The sequence below is a fragment of the Amblyraja radiata genome, chromosome 20 (assembly GCF_010909765.2).
Source record: "Amblyraja radiata isolate CabotCenter1 chromosome 20, sAmbRad1.1.pri, whole genome shotgun sequence".
NCBI lineage: Eukaryota > Metazoa > Chordata > Chondrichthyes > Rajiformes > Rajidae > Amblyraja > Amblyraja radiata.
Window position 1 is genome coordinate 45,576,960 of NC_045975.1, and position 21,729 is coordinate 45,598,688.

General features: G+C 45.5%; 1 protein-coding gene across 1 annotated transcript; it reads left to right on the forward strand.

The window, feature by feature from the left end:
• The first annotated feature begins 622 nt into the window (after nucleotides 1-622).
• On the forward strand, nucleotides 623-13,963 carry LOC116984367 (2-oxoglutarate-dependent dioxygenase htyE-like). Its single transcript, XM_033038523.1, is given in 9 exon segments — nucleotides 623-719; nucleotides 2,919-3,118; nucleotides 3,754-3,878; nucleotides 4,282-4,348; nucleotides 8,910-8,969; nucleotides 8,972-9,065; nucleotides 10,160-10,305; nucleotides 12,506-12,616; nucleotides 13,609-13,963. Coding segments are annotated over 8 exon segments (798 nt in total). The 5' UTR covers nucleotides 623-719; nucleotides 2,919-2,965; the 3' UTR covers nucleotides 13,651-13,963.
• The last annotated feature ends 7,766 nt before the right edge of the window (nucleotides 13,964-21,729 follow it).

Here is a 21,729-nt window from a genome sequence, read left to right on the forward strand (position 1 = left end):
GTTTTCACACTTCTATCCCTTTTGCCTGATGGGAGAGAGGAGAAGAGGGAGTGGCCAGGGTTCGACTCGTCCTTGATTATGCAGCTGGCCTTGCCGAGGCAGCGTGAGGTATAAATGGAGTCAATGGAAATGTGATAGACACAAATAGAAATAGACAATAGACAATAGATGCAGGAGTAGGCCATTCTGCCCTTCGAGCCAGTACCGCCATTCACTGTGATCATGGCTGATCATTCACAATCGGTACCCCGTTCTTGCCTTCTCCCCATAATGATAGACACAATGCTGAAGTAACTCTGCGGGTCAGGCAACACCTCCGGAGAAGAAGAATGGGCGATGTTTGGGGTCGGGACCCGTCTAACTTGCAGTAAATGCTAGTTATTGATCAGCTTGCACAGAGAATTGTGCATTTACCTTTTGCTTCAAAGGTTATTTCCTGAAGCTTTTTTTTGTTTACAGCGCAAGTAAATGATTAGCACAATTCATGTGTTGAAATCTGATTGGTATTTTAGTCCAAGATCCACATTACCATATAACCATATAACCATATAACAATTACAGCACGGAAACAGGCCATCTCGACCCCTCTAGTCCGTGCCGAACACATAATCTCCCCTAGTCCCATTACTAGCAAAAAAATCAGGATAAATATTGAAAATCGTCTTTATAAAATAGTACATTTGGAATCTGAGCAGGAAACTGGTCAAAGGATTTTTTCAGTGAGTATTGAGACTAAAGATAATTGTTCAAATTTTCAAAACTTCTCCATTTCATGTTTCCTGAATGGAAAATGGCTGTAACATATTTTATTTGGAGTATTGCGTGTAATTCCAGTCACCCTAGAATTGTGGAGGTTTTGTCGAGGGTGCAGAGGAGATTGACCAGAATGCTGCCTGGATTAGAGGATTACAGCTACTGGGCGAGGTTGTACAGACTTGGATTGCTTTCTGTGGAACGCCGGAAGTTGAGGGGAGAATAAAATTATGAGGCATTGACAGTCAGGACCTTTTTCCCAGGGTGGAAATGTCCAACAGTAGAGGATATAGCAATAATGTGAGAGTGGGAAAGTTTAATGGAGATGTGCAGGGCAAGATTTTTTACAGAGTGGTCGGAGCCTGGGATGCATTGCTGGGGTTGTGGTGGAGGCAGATATGATAGTGGTGTTTAAGAGGCTTTTAGACAGGCACATGGAAGTGCAGGCAATAGAGGGTTGTGGATAATGTACAGGCAGATAAAATCAGTTTAACTCCATCATGTTCACTACACACATGGGCTGCAGGCTCCATTCCCATCCTGTGCTCTGCTATATTGGTCTTTAATTTGAAGAGTACATTTTTTTCTAATTATTTGAGAATTATCATGATAAAAATGGATCCGTCCCATTCCTTGTCTCCAGAGGTGCTGCCAGTCCCGTTGAGTTACTCCAGCACTTTGTCTACCTTCGGTTTAAACCAGCATCTGCAGTTCCTTCCTACACCTTCCAATGAAAGATCTGTAAACCATCTGTCCAATGCCTCTTAAGATGCCAAAAGCAATGTAAACATTCCTGAATGATTTTCTCACCTAATGGGAGTGAGGAATTGAAGAGAAGGAAAGAGCGCGGGAGAAATGATTCAATTCATAGAATTGTAGTTTTTCTTTAGTCTCCAGCTACAATCAGTTTTATTGAAAGGTGTTTAGAAAATACCTCATACATTCCCAATAATTTCCTCTCAATGTAAAATGTGCCTCCAGAGAAATAAAAACAGAAAATAGATGAGACATCATCAATGGAGAGAGAAATAGTCAGCTTTTCCACTCTTTGATAGAAGTCAGTACATTTTTTTAAATAGACAGTCAGAACCTGTTTCCCCAGGGTGTAAATGTCAAAGACTAGAGGGCACAGCTTTAAGGTGAGAGGGGCAAAGTTTAAAGGAGATGTGTGGGACAAGTTATTTTTTGCACAGAGGGTGAAGGATTCTAGAACGTGCTGCCAGGGGTGGTGGTGGAGGCAGATATGATGGTGGCATTTAGGAGGCTACAAGATAGGCGCATGGATATGCAGGGAATGAGGGGATATAGATCACATGCAGGCAGTGGAGATTAGTTTCATTTAACATCGTGTTTGGCACGGACATTGTGGGCCAAGGGGCCTCATTATACCAAAGATGTGCTGAAAAGTTAATTCACTATGGTAAATTATTCACATTGTATGCAAAACATGGACTAAGACGGAACAGAAGAGCACAGGACAGGCCCTTCGGCCCTCAATGTCTGTGCTGGATATGATGCCTGGTTAAATTACTCTCTGCTGCACATGATCCATATCCCTCCATTCCCTGCACTTCCATATGTCTAACTAAAAGATTGTTAACACCATTATCGTATCTGCCTCCACCAACACCACTAGCAGTGTGTTCCAGGCACCCACCATCCTCTGTGTAAAATATTATCTTCATTTACCCTTAAACCTGGAGCACATTGACCTCTTGTGAATAAATAAAGACCATAGATAGACACAAAATACTGGAGTAATTCAGTGGGTCGAGCATATTCTCTGGAGAGAAGGAATAAGTGACATTTCAAGGCGAGACACTTCTTCAGATGAGAGTCAGGGGAGAGGGAAACTGGAGATATGTAAAGGCACTGAACAAACAGCCGGAACCGGTGACTCAGGAAAGGTGGAGCCCACAATGGTCCATTGTTGGCAGTGGGGGAAGTGATAAAGAAAGGGATACGAACAGCAAGGTGACTAGTGTGGGAGAGGTACAGAGAGGGAGGGAATGCAAAGGTTACTTCAAATTATAGAAATCAATTTTCATACCATTGGATTGTAAGCTGCCCAAGATAAATATGAGGTGCTGTTCCTCTAATTTGCATGTGGCATGGTCTTTAACCATGTTGGTGCCAGTTAGAATCAGGTTGAATAATTCACGCAGCCCTGTGTTACAGGAAATCCTTACGAGGCCAGAATCGTTGGAAGAAGATGAGTGTCGCTGTGGTTGACTTTGGCTCATTTGCCTTGGGTCAAGCTGTACCTTCAGCCCATGAAATGAAACGATTATCCACAGAGATCGGACGGGCATTCAGTGAACTTGGATTTGTGTACCTCAAAGACACCGGCATCAAAGATGAGCAAGTATGCACGCACTTTAATATCCCGTTATATTGTGCTGTACTACTGTCTAAGGAGGATGGTGGCAAGGTGTGGAGACTCTGGTCTCAAGAGACAATCTAGCATCATCTGATACGATCAATCCACTTTCACATCTCTTTGTGAAGCTGGAGAAAGGAAGAAAAATGTGAGGAGAGAAATAGGTGCAGGTCCAGATGGGGCACAAGGGAAAGGGGGGGGGGGGGGGGGGGGGGGGGGGGTGAGAGAAAGAAGTGGGGAAGAAGGGAAATGGGAGGTTTATGTAGTTACCAAAAATAGGAGAATTCAATGTTCATACCGCTGGGGTGTAAAGTACCCAAGCAGAACATGAGGTGCTGTTCCTCCAGTTTGTGTGAGGCTTCACTCTGGCAATGGGGGAGGCCCAGGACAGAAAGGTCAATGTGGGAATGGGAAGGGGAGTTAAAATAGTTTGTGACCAGGAGATCCAACAGGCATAGGTGGAGCAAGCGTAAAAATGTAGAAGTTAGTTGCATTTGGAAAGAGGAGATTTATTAATTATCATCTGTCTCACCCTTTGACAATCGTGAAAAATGAACATGAACCTTAGTGTACCTATTCCAATTGTACAGTGCATTTAATCTTGGACCATTGCTCCACAGGTGTTTGAAGCAATGGACATCTGCAGGAAGTTCTTTCTACTTCCCAAGGACATTAAACAGCAATATGCTCGTTCCAAGGACTCAGATATTCCATGCCATGGCTGGATAGATTTTCAGACTGAGAGGTAAGGTTCCCCCGAGATTTCCCTTTCTTGCATCCACATTGCTGAAAGGAAATATTATGAAGCACATACAAGGAAGATTATTTATTGAATGCATAAACTGTAAGGTTTGACATCACGGCACGGTGGTGCAGTGGGTAGAGCTGCTGCCTTACAGCGCCGGAGACCCGGGATCAATCCTGACTGCGGGTGCTGTATGTACACAGATTGTACGTTTTCCCTGTGACCGTGTGGGTTTCTTCTGGTGCTCGGTTTCCTCCCACATCCCAAAGACTTGTGGATTTGTAAGTTAATTGGCTTCTGTAAATTTATTCAACACATCTGTGGAAGTATCAGGACAAATGACTGAGTAACATTTAAGCACGGATCTTTATATAAACAAATGTAAATATTCTTCTCTTCACAGCTTAAACCCAACGGAACTGAATGACCTGAAAGAAGCCTTTAATGTGACATCGTTGTCTTCCACTGACGTAAGATCTCAGAATTCACATTGAGATTGGATTGCAATCCATGTCATTGTCCGCATGCCAGGAACGAGGCTGTCTAGCTGTTGTGTCACTGGGGAAATGTTACTCACAAACACAGAACATAGAGCATAGAACAGCACCGCAGAGGAACAGACACTTCAGCCCACAATGTCCATGCTGAAAATGATGCTGTTAAATAAATCTCCTCTGCCTGCACGTGATCCACATCTCTCCGTTCCCTGCAAATCCATGTAGCTATCCAAAATTCATTTAAATGCCACTGTCGAATCTGCCTCCACCATCATCCCTGACAGTGCGGAGTCTGCGTGGAGTTTGCACGTTCTCTCTGCTATTATTCGGGTGCTCCAGTTTCTTCCCACATCCTAAAAACATGCGGGTTTGTTGGTTAATTGGCCCTCTGTAAATTTCCCCTAGCGTGTAAAGAGTAGGTGAGAATTTGGGGTAATATAGTCAAGTCAATTTTATTTCTAAAGCACATTTAAAAACAACTCTCGTTGACCAAAGTGCTTTACATCAGTGCAGGTACTAACGTGCTACAAACAGTGGTACATAGATCAACAATACATACATAAATACATACATACAGCGCTCTCTCAGAGGACCTCAAGAAATGCTTGTGAGTAAAAATAGGTTTTAAGTCTAGACTTAAAGGAGTCGATGGAGGGGGCAGTTCTGATGGGAAGAGGGATGCTGTTCCACAGTCTAAGTGCTGCAACCGCAAAAGCGCGGTCGCCCGAGCTTAGTCAGTAGCCCCAAGTCGGCCGACCTGAGGGACCTGGAGGTAGATTGGTGGTTAGCAGATTTTTGATGTAGGTGGGGGCAAGTTTGTATACATATAGGAGCTTGAAATTGATTCTGTACCGCACTGGGAGCCAGTGGAGAGAGGCCAGAATCGGGGTGATGTGGCCCCTTTTACGGGTGCCCGTCAGAAGTCTCGCTGCGGCGTTTTTGACCAATTGCAGGCAGGACAGGGATGATTGGCAGATGCCAGTGTATAGGGAGCTGCAGTAATCAAGGCGGGAGGAGATAAATGGGTGGATGATCTTTTCCAGGTCGTCGAATTGGAGGAATGGTTTAATTTAGCTATTGTGCGAAGCTGGAAGAAGCGAGCTTTTACCACAGCATTGACTTGTTTGTCAAACTTCTAAGCGGAGTCAAATATCACGGCAAGGTTTTTGACGTGAGGTATGAGTCAGGAGGTTAGGCTTCCAAGGCTGCCTGCTATCGTTTTGATGGAGTCTGAGGGGGCGAGTAAGATGACCTCAGACTTGTTCTCGTTTAGTTGGAGGAAGTTCTGCGCCATCCAACACTTTATATCCTCGCGGCAGTGCATAAGGCTGAGTAGATTTGATTGGTTGTTGGGTTTCAGGGGGTGATAGAGCTGTCTGATTAGCAGTGGAAGGAAATGCCGCGCCTTTGAATGACTTGGCCTAAGGGGAGCATGTACAGAGAGAAGAGAATGGGGCCTAGGATGGAGCCTTGTGGAATCCCGCAGCAGAGGCTAGCTGGGGAAGAGAAAGAGTTGCCTATGTTTGTAGAGAAACTCCTATCTTTGAGGTAGGAAACGAACCAGCTCAGGGCAGTGCCATCAATACCAACCCCGTACCGGAGACGGTCAATTAGGATGGTGTGGTCCACTTTATCAAATGCAGCGCTGAGGTCGAGAAGGAGCAGGAGTGCACAGTCGCCGGAGTCAATGGCGAGAAGAAGGTCGTTATGTACCTTCAACGAGGCAGACTCTAGGTAAGGCATTAGTTGATTTAGAATTTCCTTTTCAAGGAATTTTAAAAGGAAAGGCAGTTTGGAAATAGGTCTGTAGTTGCTAGGCAAGGTGGGGTCTAGGTTAGGTTTTTTCAGGAGGGGCTGGACCACTGCATGCTTGAAACAGGTTGGAACAGCGCCAGTGGCCAGAGAACTGTTGATGATAGAGAGGGTGCAGGGACCGGCTATTGCAAAGACATCCTTCAGAAGGGCAGAGGGGAAAACGTCAAGGGGGCAGGTTGCAGGTTTCAGGTTTCATCGTGGAGACCAGCTTTACAAGGGAGGGTAGAGTAACGGGTTGGAAACAGTCTAATTTAGAAGAACAGACCAATGAGAATGCTAAGTCACGGATGGGAGGGGAAATATTCGTTCTGATGTTCTCAACTTTACTGGTGAAAAATATAGTAAATTCTTCGCACTTAGCAGGGGTCCCAGCTAAGCTGGTACTGGGGGCAGGACATATGACAGAGGTAATGGTACTAAATAGGACCTTGGAGTTATGGGCGTTTGTTGAAATAAGGTCATAAAAGTTTTGTGTTCTCACAGACTTTACTGCTTCCTGGTATTTGAGAAGATTGTTTCTCAGACATTCAAAAGAAATTTGAAGCTTATCAGATTTATACTTCCGTTCTGATTTTCTGCACTCTCTTCTTAGGGCTCTGGTGGTGTCATTGAGCCAGGGACAGCCTTTAGGCTTAGGCTTTTTCATTTTAAGAGGAGCAACAGAATCCAGGATGGAAGAACAAGTGGTATTGAATAAAGAAATGAGGTCGTCAGTGCTGAGATGGACGGGAGACGCCTCGATGGTGCAGATGTCGGGGTTGGCTATGAGAGCCTCAGAGAATTTACTGGCAGTCGAAGAGTTTACGTAGCGCGAGTAGCGAGCAGGGAGATGGGTTTTGAGGGAGAGAAAGGTAGAGATGCATCAAATATAATTGCGCTATGATCTGACAAACAAGCATCAATAATTTCTATATTACAAATTGTGAGTCTGCTTCCTGGTATTTGAGAAGATTGTCTGGTACGGGAACTGTTCTGCCCATTGCCGTAAATCACTAGAGTGGTGAAGGCGGCACAGCACATCACTGGCAACTGTCTCCCAGCCATTCAGGACATTTTCCACCAGCGTTGCATGCGGAAAGCATACAGCATCATCAAGGACCACAGCCACCCAGCACAGACTGTTCTCCTTCTTGCCGTCAAGCAGACAATACACGAGCATAACTGCACGTACCACCAGACTTAAGAACAGTTTTTATCATCATGCCATCAGGCTTCTGAACTGATAAACACATCATATATGTTGATTATTTTATATATTATTGTCTTTTACCTACCAATGTCACTTTTATCTTATCTTTTTTTTTACCTTAATTTTATCCTTGTAAGGTGACCCGTTGTCTTGTCAAACACATTTCATTGTACCGTTGACTCTGTGTTAACCTACATATGACAAGTAAAACTGAACTGAACTGAACAGGGAGACCAGACGATAGCACTAGGTCGAGTGTATGGCCAAGCTTGTGAGTGGGTCCAGTGGTAAGTAGAGTCAGATTGAAAGACTCAACCAGGTTCATAAATTCACTCAAAAGAGGCTTAGTGGGACAGCAGACATGAATGTTAAAATCACCAAGAATCAGGACCCGGTCAAATTTGGGCAACAAGCTAGAGATAAGATCAGCAAATTGTGTGATAAAGTCCTTGTGCATTTTTGGTGGGCAATACACAAGAACAATTAAAAGTGGACAGAATAGACCAACTATAATTAGTTAATGTTCGAAGCTGGAGAAATGATCAGCATTCAGAAGGCAGCAGTTGAAATTTTTCTTAAACACAGTGGCTAGGCCCCCACTGCGTCCGGAGAGCCTGGGCGAGCTGAAAAAGTTACAGTTATCAGGACAGAGTTCCACAAGTGGAGCAAGCTCACCAGGATTAAGCCAGGTTTCTGTGATCAGTACGAAGTCTAATCCAGGTGCAATGAAGAAGTCATTGAGGATGAAGGTTTTCTTCAGTAAGGATCTTGCATTGATCAGGACCACTTTAGCAGGTAAGTTGTGGTCCGTTAACGGCTCCCACGCCAGCGGGCGGAGGTTCAGGGAGACCACGCCGTTGCGTTTCACAGATGGCCTGGCTGGGAACCCGCGGGCTGGCAGATCGGGGGACCGGAAAGATCGACCCGGAGAGAGGCATACCTGGGCTCGAGGGACCGCCAATGCATGAAGCGGTAGGACCGACCAGATCCGACTTCACAGCGCTAGGCAAAGTAGGCTTATGTTGAACAGGCGCGGGCGAGATTCTTCAACCTTTCCAGGGCGCCCGTGCATTTACTCCGCCCTCGTGGCTTGGCGCGTGCGGCGGCCGCCGCAAGGCCCAGCCCGTACACTCACCGGGAGCCGAGCGAGGAGGGAACAGTGGAGGAGGCCTTGTCCGGGGCCTCGGATGAAGAACTCGATGACAGAGGCTCGGATGTCCAGGAGAGTTTGGCGATCGTAGACCAGGATTGTCTGCAGGCCACACAGACGTCCAGACGGGAGACGACGGGCAGCCAAACACAACGGCGCGGCCATCTTGGACATTGTAATGGTCATAGAACTAGTGTGACGGTCGGTGGGCCGAAAGGCCCTGTTTTTAAACTTTAAACAACAGTTTTTAGCTTTGACTTCAAAAATATTCTCCAGATCCTCTTCTAATTGAGTACACGTCTAGCATGTTTAGTTATTTTGCCTCGTTCAGTACAAAAGTAAGAAGGAATTTAAAGTCATTTTATTTTCTTATATATTAGAAATGGCCTGTCAAAGAGCTAGCTGAGTTTTCCAGTGGTGTGGAGTCATTCTTCAGAACGTTTTTAAGGAGCTGTCGATGCGGATTTTGAAAGTCATTGAGCTGAGTCTGGGAGTTGAGACTGATTTCTTTGTCAGCAAGCATCAAAAGATGGGCAGTAAGTCTCCATTTCAATGTCATGAAACCTGATGATTTGCCGTCATTGTTGAATATCCTGCCCGTTATCCATCACACATGTGTACACATCACTCACTCATGATCCCATTGTTAACTGGTATTTACAGAGCAAGGTGTTGACTGGACAAACAACTTTGGGAGATATAGGGAAGGGGGGGGGGGGGGGGTGGAATGAATCAAATATGGTCGGATCACAATATGATTACATAATTGGAAACTTCACCAATAACCAACAAAAATAAAACAGCTGGAGTTATTATCAAGTCATAAGGAACTGTAAGTGTTGTAATCTTGAACAGAATACAAAGTGTCTGGGCAGCACGGTGGCACAGTGGTAGAGTTGCTGCCTCACAGCGCCAGAGACCCGGGTTTGATCCTGACTGTGGGTGCTGTCTGTACATTCTCCCTGTGACTGCGTGGGTTTTCTCCAGGTTCTCCAGTTTCCTCCCACATTCTAAAGACGTACAGGTTTGTAGGTTAATTGGCTTCGGTAAAAATTGTAAATTGTCCTTAGTGGGACTAGGGGAGAATACGTGTTCGGCACGGACTAGAAGGGTCGAGATGGCCTGTTTCCGTGCTGTAATTGTTATATGGTTATATATAGTGTGTGGAATAGTGCCAGTGTATCGGTGATCGCTGGTCGGCGTGAACTGAGAGGGCCGAAGGGCCTGTTTTTTGTGCTGTATCTCTGAACTAATCTAAACAAACTAAACTACAGTGCTGTCAGGCAGCCCAGTGTGGGGGACATGGACAGGTGATGTTTCAGGTCGGGATGTTTTTCAGACTGATGGAGGGGGTGGGGAGGAAACTGGAAAAAGAGTGATGAGGTGTGACAAAGCCTAGCATTCGATAGGTGGATGTGGGTGAGGGGGGATGGTTGGCAGATGGATGGAATACATGACAAAGGCTAGAGGTGAAAGGGAGACAAAATGTTGTCAGATAAGGAGAGAAGAGGAGAATGAAATGTAAAGCCAGAGGGAGGGATACGAGTTATTATCATCTGTTTTGCACATTTGTTACAACACATTACTGTTTTTCAGATAAATTACCAATCTATTATATAATCTCTTAAAGGTGATGGAAACATTTCAACCCTCAGACCTGCGTATTACCCAGCGGTACAGAAATCCAGTGTGAAGGAAAAGCAGACCCGCTGTGGGGAACATTCTGACTACGGGACGATCACTTTACTTTTCCAAGACAGGAACGCAGGACTGGAGGTGATTCTCAGCCTTCAGATTCCACTGTCTCCATATATACAACAAGTGACGAGGTTAAATATGGCAACCTTTAAAAGCTAGTCCAAATAAATGCAATGACCATTCATCTCACAAGGGGGAGACCCGGTGGCACAGCTGGTAGAGCTGCTGCCTCACAATGCTAGATTCAAGATTCAAGAGAGTTATTGTCATGTGTCCCTGCTAGGACACTGAATTCTTGCTTTGCTTCAGCACAACAGAACATAGTAGGCATGACTACAGAACAGATCAGTGTGTCCATATACCATTGTATAAATATATACACACATGAATAAATAAACTGATAAAGTGCAAATAATCAGATAATGGGCTATTATGTTCAGAGTTTTGTCCGAGCCAAGTTTAAAAGCCTGATGGCTGTGGGGAAGTAGAGACCTGGGTCCTAATCTGCCTGTATATTCCTTTAAACATCCCCCTCTGACTTTAAAACTATGGCCCCAAGTCCTTGACAAATCCACCCTGGGGAAAAATTTCTGAACATCGACCCTTATAAATATTTATACTTTTATCACTTCCCCTTGCAAATTCCAAAGCTCCAGAGAAAATAAACTACATTTGTCCATCCTTTCTTTACAGCTAACACCCTTAAACCCAGGCAGCATTCTAGTGAACCTCTTCTCCAAAGCCCTCACATCCTTCCTGGAAGTGGGTGACTAGAACTGCACACAATACTCCAAGTGCAGCTGCAATACGACGTCCTGATTTTTATACTCGATGCCTCGACTAATGTGAACACACGAGTAGTAATTGATATTTCCACCACCATCCTGGCCAACAGTGGTGTCACAGATCTAGTTGCAAAGCCTTTGTCAACACTACACTACCATGTAGAGGTAGTTTCTTGGTGTCTACATTGAGGCATTGGACTCATAGCACATGGTGGCCATCAAGTGTTCGTGGTGAAGGCCAGTCATTGTATCACACTGACCAGACTACACATCATTGACTCCATCTAGACCTCACGCTGCCTTGGAAAAGCAGCTAACATCAATAAAGATGTCCCAGCCCAGTCATTCCTTCTTCTCCCTGCTCCCCTCTGGCAGAAGGTACAGAAGCTTGAAAGTGTGCACCACCAGACTCAGGAACAGCTTCTTCCCCTCTGTTGTCAGGCTTCTGAACGATCCTTCCATGAGCTAGGGTACTGTCTGTTTCACCTCGACCCCATTGCAGACATTGGACTTTGAGCAAGTCACGTGGATCCAATGCATCTTATTTCTCTGGATCAGCCTGCCATGAGAGACTGCGTCAAATACCTTTCTAAAATCCAGGTAGATAACATCTGCCCTCATCCGGTAACACTGTCACCTCCTCAAAGTATTTAATTAGGTTAATAAGACATGACCTGCCGCGGTCAAAGCCATGTTGACTGTCCCGAATTTGGAGTGTGGGAGGAAACCAGAGCACTCGGAGAAAACCCACGCGGTCACAGGGAGAATGTACAACTTCGTACAGACAGCGCCCGTAGTCGGGATCGAACCCGGATCTCTGGCGTTGTAAGGCAATAACTCTACCACTGCGCCGCCCACAAATCTCTTCCAAATATAAGTAAATCCTATCCCAAAGATTCCTTTCCAATTACTCGCTTGCCACTGATGTGAGGCTCACTGACCTGCACGTTTTATGATTATCTCTCCTTCTCTTCTTAAAGAAAGCAACTCCAATGACCACTCTCCAGTCCTCTGGGACCTCAATCATGGCTAGAGGATACAAACATCTTCCTCAACATCCTGCCAATCTCTTCTCTTGCTTCCCTCAATAACCTGGGGATTTATCCACTCAACGCTTTCCAAAGGAACCAACACCATGTCTTTCTTAATCTCACTGGACCATTGACATTCATTGAGAGCAGTGGATTTAGCCACAACTCTCAGCTTGGAGATGGGACAATTTGTCAGGTGCATGTAAGTGCTGTTCAATCATTTCCTTTGGAAAGTTCAGACTCACACAGAGTTGAGTTTGGCCGGGATGATCTCGATAGGGGATGGGGAGGAAATTGGAAGACGATGAATTAAGTCGGAACAGGTAAAGGTAATAAAAGTGTAAAATACTAGAGCTTCAGCAGGTGTGGAGAGAGGAGCAGAGTTAGTGTGTGTAGCTGTCACCAGAACTGGAACAGATCAATGCTGCTGCTGTTTAACCAGTTTAAACACCTGTGTTTCAGGTAATGTCCAGGTCTGGTCAGTACATCGCTGCCCCCTACCTTCCAAATGCGGTTCTTCTCAACATAGGTGACCTTCTGCAGAGGTGGACATCTGACAGATGGATTTCCGCAGTGAGTGAGACAACAATTAGTTTGTTAACATGTCGTTGGAATTTTTTTTTAAATTAGCAATTTTTGTGCTTTATTGACTAAACATTAAAAAATGTTCTCCACATAAAGAAATGAATTAAAATCTATTTCAGATTTGCAACATGTATAATATTAGTGTGCTTGATATCAGTTTGAGAAACTTCCTCTGTATCCCCTGTAAGATATTAACATTATCCGATAATCTTGCAATAACGGCCTCAAACTCATTCATTGAAATGGTTTCCATGCCTTGGTTTCAAGCACACTTCCACTTGTTCTACTGATGAACATTCGGCATGTAAACAAACACAGTGGTGCAGCGGTAGAGTTGCTGTCTTACAGCACCAGAGACCCGGGTTCAATCCTGACTATGGGTGCTGTCTGTACGGAGTTTCCACGTACTCACTGTGACCGTGTGGGTTTTATCGGGGTGCTCCAGTTTTCTCCCACATCCCAAAGACGTGTGGGTTTGTTGGTCAAATTACCAGGAAGTGGATGAGGAAAGTGGAATAACACAGAACTAGTGTGAGCGGGTGATCGATGGTTGGCATGGACTCGGTGAGCTGAAGGGCCTGTCACCATGCTGAATCTCTAAACTAAACTCTAAGCTAAATAACAACAGGTTTACTCAGCAGCACATTGGCGCAGCGGTTAGAGTTGCTGCCTTACAGCGCTAGAGACCTGGGTTCAATCCTGACAACGGGTGCTGTCTCTAGTGTTTATACGTTCTCCCTGTGACTGCATGGGTTTTCTCAGAGATCTTCAGTTGCCTCCCACACCCCAAAGACGTACAGGTTTGTAGATTAATTGGCTTGAAGGGTCTGAAGAAGGGCCTCAACCGGAAACGCCACCCATTCCTTCCCTCCAGAGACGCTGCCTGTCCCGCTGAGTTACTCCAGCAATTTGTAGCTACCTTCGATTTAAACCAGCATCTGCAGTTCTTTCCTACATAAATTGTTCTTCATTTTCTTCAGAAACACCGACGGTGCGAATCCCACAGACGGAAGATGCTTTGAACAGGAGCCGTCAGTCCATGAGCTTCTTTGCTATCCCGGATCACGACGCCACTATTGCCTGTTGTGATGGTTTAGACAAAACACCCCCCCATCACCTCCATCCAGTACTTTAAGGATAATCACCCTGGGTTGGTTAACGTCTCTCTGTCCGTAAAGTGATGGAGCAGGAAGGGGGATTAAGAATCAAGTCAAGAGTGCTTTATTGTCATATATACTGCAACGGAACAGTGACATTCTTACCTGCAGCAGCACAACAGATATGTACAGATCTGTAAAATCCGGAATAAATAAAACAAAGTGCAGTATATACTAATTTGCACTATTATTGTTGGTTTATTTGTCTCATAGAGTGATACAGTGTGGAAACAGGGCCCCTTGGCTCAACTTGCCACACAACTTGGCCACCACATTTTCAAGGTTCAAGGTTTATTATCACATGTACCAGGTACAGTGAAATTTGAGTTACCATACAAGTGAGAAGCAACAAGCCACACCAACCACATAAAAGTCAACATAAACATCCACCACAGTGGATTCCACATTCTTCACTGCGATGGAAGGCAATAATGTTCAACCTTCTTCCTCTTTGTTCTCCTGCAGTCTGGGCAGTTAAAACCATCTGCAGTCGGGGCAAACAAAGCCCTTGCAGCCTACAATTAACAGCAGGCACGTGCTGTGAGTAATTACTCAGGGTAGGCAGTCAGCCGGCTTTTTAAAAAAAATTAAACCGCGCATGCGCAGATTGTTCACTCCGTAAAAATATAAATAAAAGTAAAAACAGTAACAATTCAATTTGCCCATGACTTCCTAGTCTCCTTTATTCTTAATTACTGAATGGGTGGGGGGGTGAAGGGTGATGGCAGGTGGAGAGATGGTGGGAAAAAACGGGGAGTACAGGGAAAAGTTGAATCAGTTGTCATCTTATTGAATGACAACACTTGTTCAAGGGACCAATTGGGGGAGAGTTCCTTTCACAGCGTGTGGAGAGTCTGTGCCAGGGGTGAAGTTGCGGGGAGGACAGGAGTGTTGAGAAGGAGGGGGGCGGGGATAATGCCAGTAACTCACTCACTCACCGCTGCCACAGCTCTCCGGGCTCCGGCACCACCGCATTGTAGCCGAGGATAGAAGCAGCTCGGGGAGCTGCGAATGGCCGCCGAGACCCGACAACAGAACTGGTCGCCACTTCAGCACCTTCTGCGGCCCCGCTCACCTCTGGCAGTGCTCTCCGTCTGAACCCTCTCACCTGCCACTCGCTCATGTCAGCCGCTTCCTGCAATTCCTTAAATTCCACAGCTGAGTAACCTCAATCGCGCTGTTGGAATTTAAGGATTTGCGGGACATGAGTGAGGCCAGCGAGCGACAGGAGAGGTTTTTAGATGGAGAGCTGCCAGAGGTGAGTGGGGGCCGGCAGAAGGCGCTGAGGTGGCGGACGGTTTCGCTGTCTGGCCCGGCAGTCGCCACAGCCACCCGAACTCTGCTTCTCCTCCCCCCGCCTCAATGAGGTGGCTCCGTGCAAAGGAGAGTCGCAAGTGGCATGATCCCGATCCCTCCTCAAACACTTCGTGCCTCCCACAACTTTACCCAGGGCAGACTCCCCAAACGCTGTGAAAGGAACTCTCCCCACACCCCGGGAAATACTGTTAATTAAAACATCACAATAAATGTACTTACCACATTATCGGTACACGAGCCTCCATTCTTCTCCCACTGGTTCCTAAGATACACTTAAAATAATGCAATCCATATTTGAAAACCCCGCCAAGAAATCAGTGTAGGCAGTGCCTACCTTGCCTACCCACGTGCCTGGATTGAAGCCCCCATCGGGTGATCGAAACTCCCGCGTCAAGGCGGTTGAAACTCTCTCTGCGGCATGGAGCTCCCGAATCGGCCTCTTCTTACCAGAGACCGCAGGCTTCACGATGTTAAAATCCACAGGTCCCACGGTTGGAACCTCACCCCCAGCAAAGGGGTCGCAAGCTCCGTATGTTAATGTCCCGCAGCTTGGAGCGCTGGGTCAGTCTCCAGGCCAACTCCATCTTGTTAGGCTGCAGTGGGGACAGATACATGATAAATCGCATCTCCCTCAAGGTAAGAGATCGAAAGATTACCCCCACCCCCCCCCCCCCATAAAACAATACAAGGAACACTAAAACACACTTTTGTTTGGATAGTTGGCGGAGGATTGAGAAGGCAATCGGTGTGGAATGGATGGATTGAGTGCAGGGGAATTAGTGTGTGTCGGTTGGAGTAGGTAAAATTGTGGGGGGAGAGCGCGGTGGGATGTCAGTGGGGATCAGTACGGGATGGATGGGGGGCGATCAGTGCAGGATGAATGGGGTGTTCAGTACAGGATAAAATGGGGGGGATTAGTGCAAGGATGCATGGGAGGTTCAGTAGAGGATGAATGGAGGGATCAGTAAAGGATGAATGGCGGGCTCAGTAAAGGAAGAATGGGGGGGATCATTACAGGATGGATGGGGTGGGTCAGTACAGGATGGGAGGGGGATCAGTGCAAGGATCGATGGGGGGATCGGTACAGGATGAATGGAGAGATCAGTGCTGGAATGATATGGGAGATTCAATGTAGGATTAATTGTGAGATCACTACAAGATGGATGGGGGGATCAGTGCAGGATAAATGGAGGGGGTTCAGTACAGGATGAATGGGGGAAGCAGTGCAGGATGGATGGGAAAGAGGGTCTGCGCAGGATGATTGGGGGACCAGTGTAGGATGGATGGGGGATGGCAGGAGAATCAATGTGAGGTGGATAGGGAGATCAGTGCAGGATGATAGATCTGGGAGGAAGGGGGGGGGGGGGGGGATAGATCGGGAGGGGAGCACAAGGGATGCTTGTGAGGACTGAATAACCATATAACCATATAACAATTACAGCACGGAAACAGGCCATCTCGACCCCTCTAGTCCGTGCCGAACACATAGTCTCCCCTAGTCCCATATACCTGCGCTCAGACCATAACCCTCCATTCCTTTCCCGTCCATATAACTATCCAATTTATTTTTAAATGATAAAAACGAACCTGCCTCCACCACCTTCACTGGAAGCTCATTCCACACAGCCAACACTCTCTGAGTAAAGAAGTTCCCCCTTATGTTACCCTAAACTTCAGTCCCTTAATTCTCAAGTCATGTCCCCTTGTTTGAAACTTCCCTACTCTCAGTGGGAAAAGTTTATTCACGTCAACTCTGTCTATCCATCTCATCATTTTAAAGACCTCTATCAAGTCCCCCCTTAACCTTCTGCGCTCCAAAGAATAAAGCCCTAACTTGTTCAACCTTTCTCTGTAACTTAGTTGCTGAAACCCAGGCAACATTCTAGTAAATCTCCTCTGTGCTCTCTCTATTTTGTTGACATCCTTCCTATAATTAGGCGACCAAAATTGTACACCATACTCCAGAATTGGCCTCACCAATGCCTTGTACAATTTTAACATTACATCCCAACTTCTATACTCAATGCTCTGATTTATAAAGGCCAGCACACCAAAAGCTTTCTTTACCACCCTATCTACATGAGATTCCACTTTCATGGAACTGTGCACAGTTATTCCCAGATCCTCTGTCACCTACATTCTTCAATCCCTACCATTTACCATGTACGTCCTATTTTGATTTGTCCTGCCAAGATGTAGCACCTCACACTTATCAGCATTAAACTCCATCTGCCATCTTTCAGCCCACTCTTCCAACTGGCATAAATCTCTCTGTAGACTTTGAAACTCTACTTCATTACCCGCAACCCCACCTATCTTAGTATCATCTGCATACTTACTAATCCAATTTACCACACCATCGTCCAGATCATTGATGTACATGACAAACAACAGTGGACCCAACACAGATCCCTGTGGCACCCCACTCGTCACTGGCCTCCAACCTGACAAACAACCATCCACCATTACTCTCTGGCATCTCCCATTCAGCCACTGTTGAATCCATCTTGCTACTCCACCATTAATACCCAACCATTGAACCTTCTTAACCAACCTTCCATGAGGAACCTTGTCAAAGGCCTTACTGAAGTCCATATACACAACATCCACTGCTTTACCCTCATCAATTTCCCGAGTAACATCTTCAAAAAATTCAAGAAGATTAGTTAAACATGACCTTCCAGGCACAAATCCATGTTGACTGTTCCTAATCAGACCCTGTTTATCCAGATGCTTATATATATTATCTCTAAGTATTCTTTCCATTAATTTGCCCACCACTGACGTCAAACTAATAGGTCTATAATTGCTAGGTTTACTCTTAGACCCCTTTTTAAACAATGGAACAACATGCGCAGTACGCCAATCCTCCGGCACTATTCCCGTTTCTAATGACATTTGAAATATTTCTGCCATAGCCCCTGCTATTTCTACACTAACTTCCCTCAATGTCCTAGGGAATATCCTGTCCGGACCTGGAGACTTATCCACTTTATATTTCTCAAAAGTGTCAGTACTTCCTCTTCTTTGATCCTCATAGTTTCCATAGCTACTCTACTTGTTTCCCTTACCTCACATAATTCAATATCCTTCTCCTTGGTGAATACCGAAGAAAAGAAACTGTTCAATATCTCCCCCATCTCTTGTGGCTCTGCAGATAGTTGGCCACTCTGACTCTCTAATGGACCAATTTTATCCCTCGTTATCCTTTTGCTATTAATATAGCGGTAGAAACCCTTCGGATTTACTTTTACCTTACTTGCCAAAGCAACCTCATATCTTCTTTTAGCTTTTCTAATTTCTTTGAGGCGGGATGGGGATCAGCGGATCAGGCAGCATCTCTGGAGAAAAGGAATAAGTGACGTGAGAAGAGGGGTCCCAGGATAAGGGGGGGGGGCGTACAAGAGAGAGAGGGGAAGGGGCAGAGGAGGTGGGGAGGAAGGAAGGTCAGCGCTCCTCGGACAACACCTGCCTTGGCCGTCCCTGTCCACCACTAAGTGCTGTCGCCAAAGGGGGAGGCAGTTGGGATCTCTTCACCACCGCCTCCGCTCCGGAATGGCACACAGCGACCGCTATGGGGGCGGGCAGGGCCGCCGTCGCCGCTGCTGCAACTGTGCGAGGCCCGACATTCGCTCCGACCTTCGGTCACCCCACACTACAGCCTCTGCCGCCGCCGACCAAAGCGAGGGCCCGCGGTGGGGGGGGGGTGGTGGACCCGGCCGAAGTGGCGCCTGGTGTCGGGTCACGGCCGCTGCCAGCACTGTTCAGAGTCAGTCCCTCCCGCTTCCCGCCCGGCGACGGGAGAACAGTCTCCCCGGACCGCCCGCCAGCAGCGGACGCGTCCATAGCCGCCAGGTTGGCCAGCGGCGACGCTCCGACGCCGTGGATGGAGGCGATGCACCGTGCTGGGAGATACCACAGACCCGGGCACGGAGAAGCGGGCACTCCTATTTTTCCCAAATCATCCCGCTGGTCGGATTGGACCATTCGGGTAGTTTAACACTCCCGATATAAAACTGTGAGAGACAGGATCAAAGATCTTATAGAGGAGCAAGATAGACCACTCCTCCGAAATCCAATGGACTGACGTGTAGTACGTGACGGAACGTCACGGCCGCCATCTCTTAATGCGACACGCGACTTCCGGTATGCCACCCGCTGTGATCCAAAGCAAAGATTATGGAGCTCCTCTATAATCTTTGATCCAAATCAAAGATCCTCGAGTATCTTGTAGCGGGAACAGCCCCCTCCTTTGCGTAGTTTCCCTTGCATTGTATTGTGCAGTTTCCCTTTAACACACACTGCACAAAATTAAATTTAACGTATATATTTTATATATTTATATGAATGTGTCTGTGTGTGAGAGGCAAGTTAGAGATAATAAAGTTTATTCTCATGGATCAGAAGCAACTTTGATTTAAATAATCACTATTAATTCATTTGTCTTGTAAGATGATGTACATAAACCATAAAGGCAATTATATATATAATTACATAGTAATAATAAATATATGCATATATATATATATATATATACACATACATATATATATACACACATACATATGCACACATACATATGGATACATTTATATGCATACATACACACATATATAAACATATATACATACATATATACACACATACATGCATATATACACATACATGCATATATACACATACATATATACACATACATATATATTTATACGCATGATCATTTTCCAACGATCAATAGATTTACGATCAGTTCCTGTGGATTGGAGGATAGCTAATGCTATCCCACTTTTCAAGAAAGGAGCGTGAGAGAAAACGGGGAATTACAGACCAGTTAGCCCGACTTTGGTGGTGTGAAAGATGCTGGAGTCAATTATTAAAGATGTAATAATGGGGCATTTGGATAGCAGTAAAAGAATTAGTCCAAGTCAACATGGATTTATGAAAGGGAAATCATGTTTGACTAATCTTCTGGATTTTTTTGCCGCAAGGCTTGGTGTTGGGGCCGCAACTGTTTACCATATATATTAATGATTTGGAAAAGGGAATTAGGAGCAAAAACTAATGCATACATACCTACATATTTAAATTCATCTGATAAGTTGGTCAAATAACATGGGCACCTTCTTGCTTTTTTTGAGACATGGATTTTTTAAATGTGAATGTCTCATAGCAACACATTGTGGGTCAGCAGTATTTTGTACCACCCCCACAATTTCAAATAATTCTAAATTGAACTTCTTAAACAAGGAAAACAATTTTATTTACATCATTTTGTGTGGCTGCAAGGTGGCTGTGTTGACTGTAATTATGAGACTGCGGGCAGTATCACTGTGAATGGTGGTGGCTGTGTGTTTTTAATGCAAGTGTGAAAAGGTGAGTAAATTTAAAGAGACGATGTGAGAGCCATCAGGGTTTCATCCAAGAACCAATTTAAAGGCAAGGTTCCATCAATGACAGTATTTTAATTGAAAATCTTACTCTTAATATTCTTCCTAATTAGGCTTTTTGTGTTCCTCTTGAACTTTGTGTCTCCAGAGCCTCTGGGGATGTTTGGAGATACAATAATCCAATCTTGAGGCAAATAACCATCTTTAAAATGGCATTGCCTCTGCCTTAATTCTACATTCTCCGAGGATGCTGGATGCCGCGACAATCTCTTGCAACAAGTACAGAAAGGCAGTCAACTGCAAAAAGATCAAAGAGAGGAAAGAGTATGTAAGGGAAAGGCTTTTCAGAATCATAATCAGATTTTATTTGCCAAGTATGTTTGTAACATACGAGGAATTTCATTGGCCAGGTCAGTCATACAATTAAAAGCAACAGCACTCAAAAACAATTTTAATACGGACATTCACCAGTGACTCCTACACATTCCTCACTGTGATGGAAGGCGAAATAAAGTTCAAGTCCCTTCCTTTTGTTCTTCCTCGGTCGGGGGCCTCAAGCCCCCCGTTCAAACTCCGTTCAATGGTGAACTCCTCTGGTCTCCAGGCCTATAGTGCTGCACAAATCACTGCACCACATGCATCTATTTATTCCCTTTTCCCATGGTTCATGCAGCTGGATATTAACTTGCCGACATGGAAAGAGATGCAGTGAGCATTCAATAGTTCAGTCTTCTGGGTGAATTAAGGGGCTGCTTGATGGGCTGAGGGTAATCGAGATTGTATGATTGTCATTTTTTGGAAGAAGGATGGAAGTTCTTATGGAAAAGCTGATGATTGACTACGGGATGAGCTGGTGGGCTCGAGGATCGCTGGATGAGTGTTCTAGAAAATAGAAAATAGGTGCAGGAGGAGGCCATTTGGCCCTTCGAGCCAGCACCGCATTCATTGTGATCATGGCTGATCAGCCGTAATCGATAAACCGTGCCTGCCTTCTCCCCATATCCCTTGATTCCACTAGCCCTAGAGATCGATCTAACTCTCTCTTAAATCCACCCAGTGATTTGGCCTCCACTGCCCTCTGTGGCAGGGAATTCCACAAATTCACAACTCTCTGGGTGAAAACGTTTTCTCTCACCTGTCTTAAATGGCCTCCCTTTGTTCTAAGACTGTGGCCCCTGGTTCTGGACTCGCCAAACATTGGGAACATTTTTCCTGTATCTAGCTTGTTCATCCTTTTTAT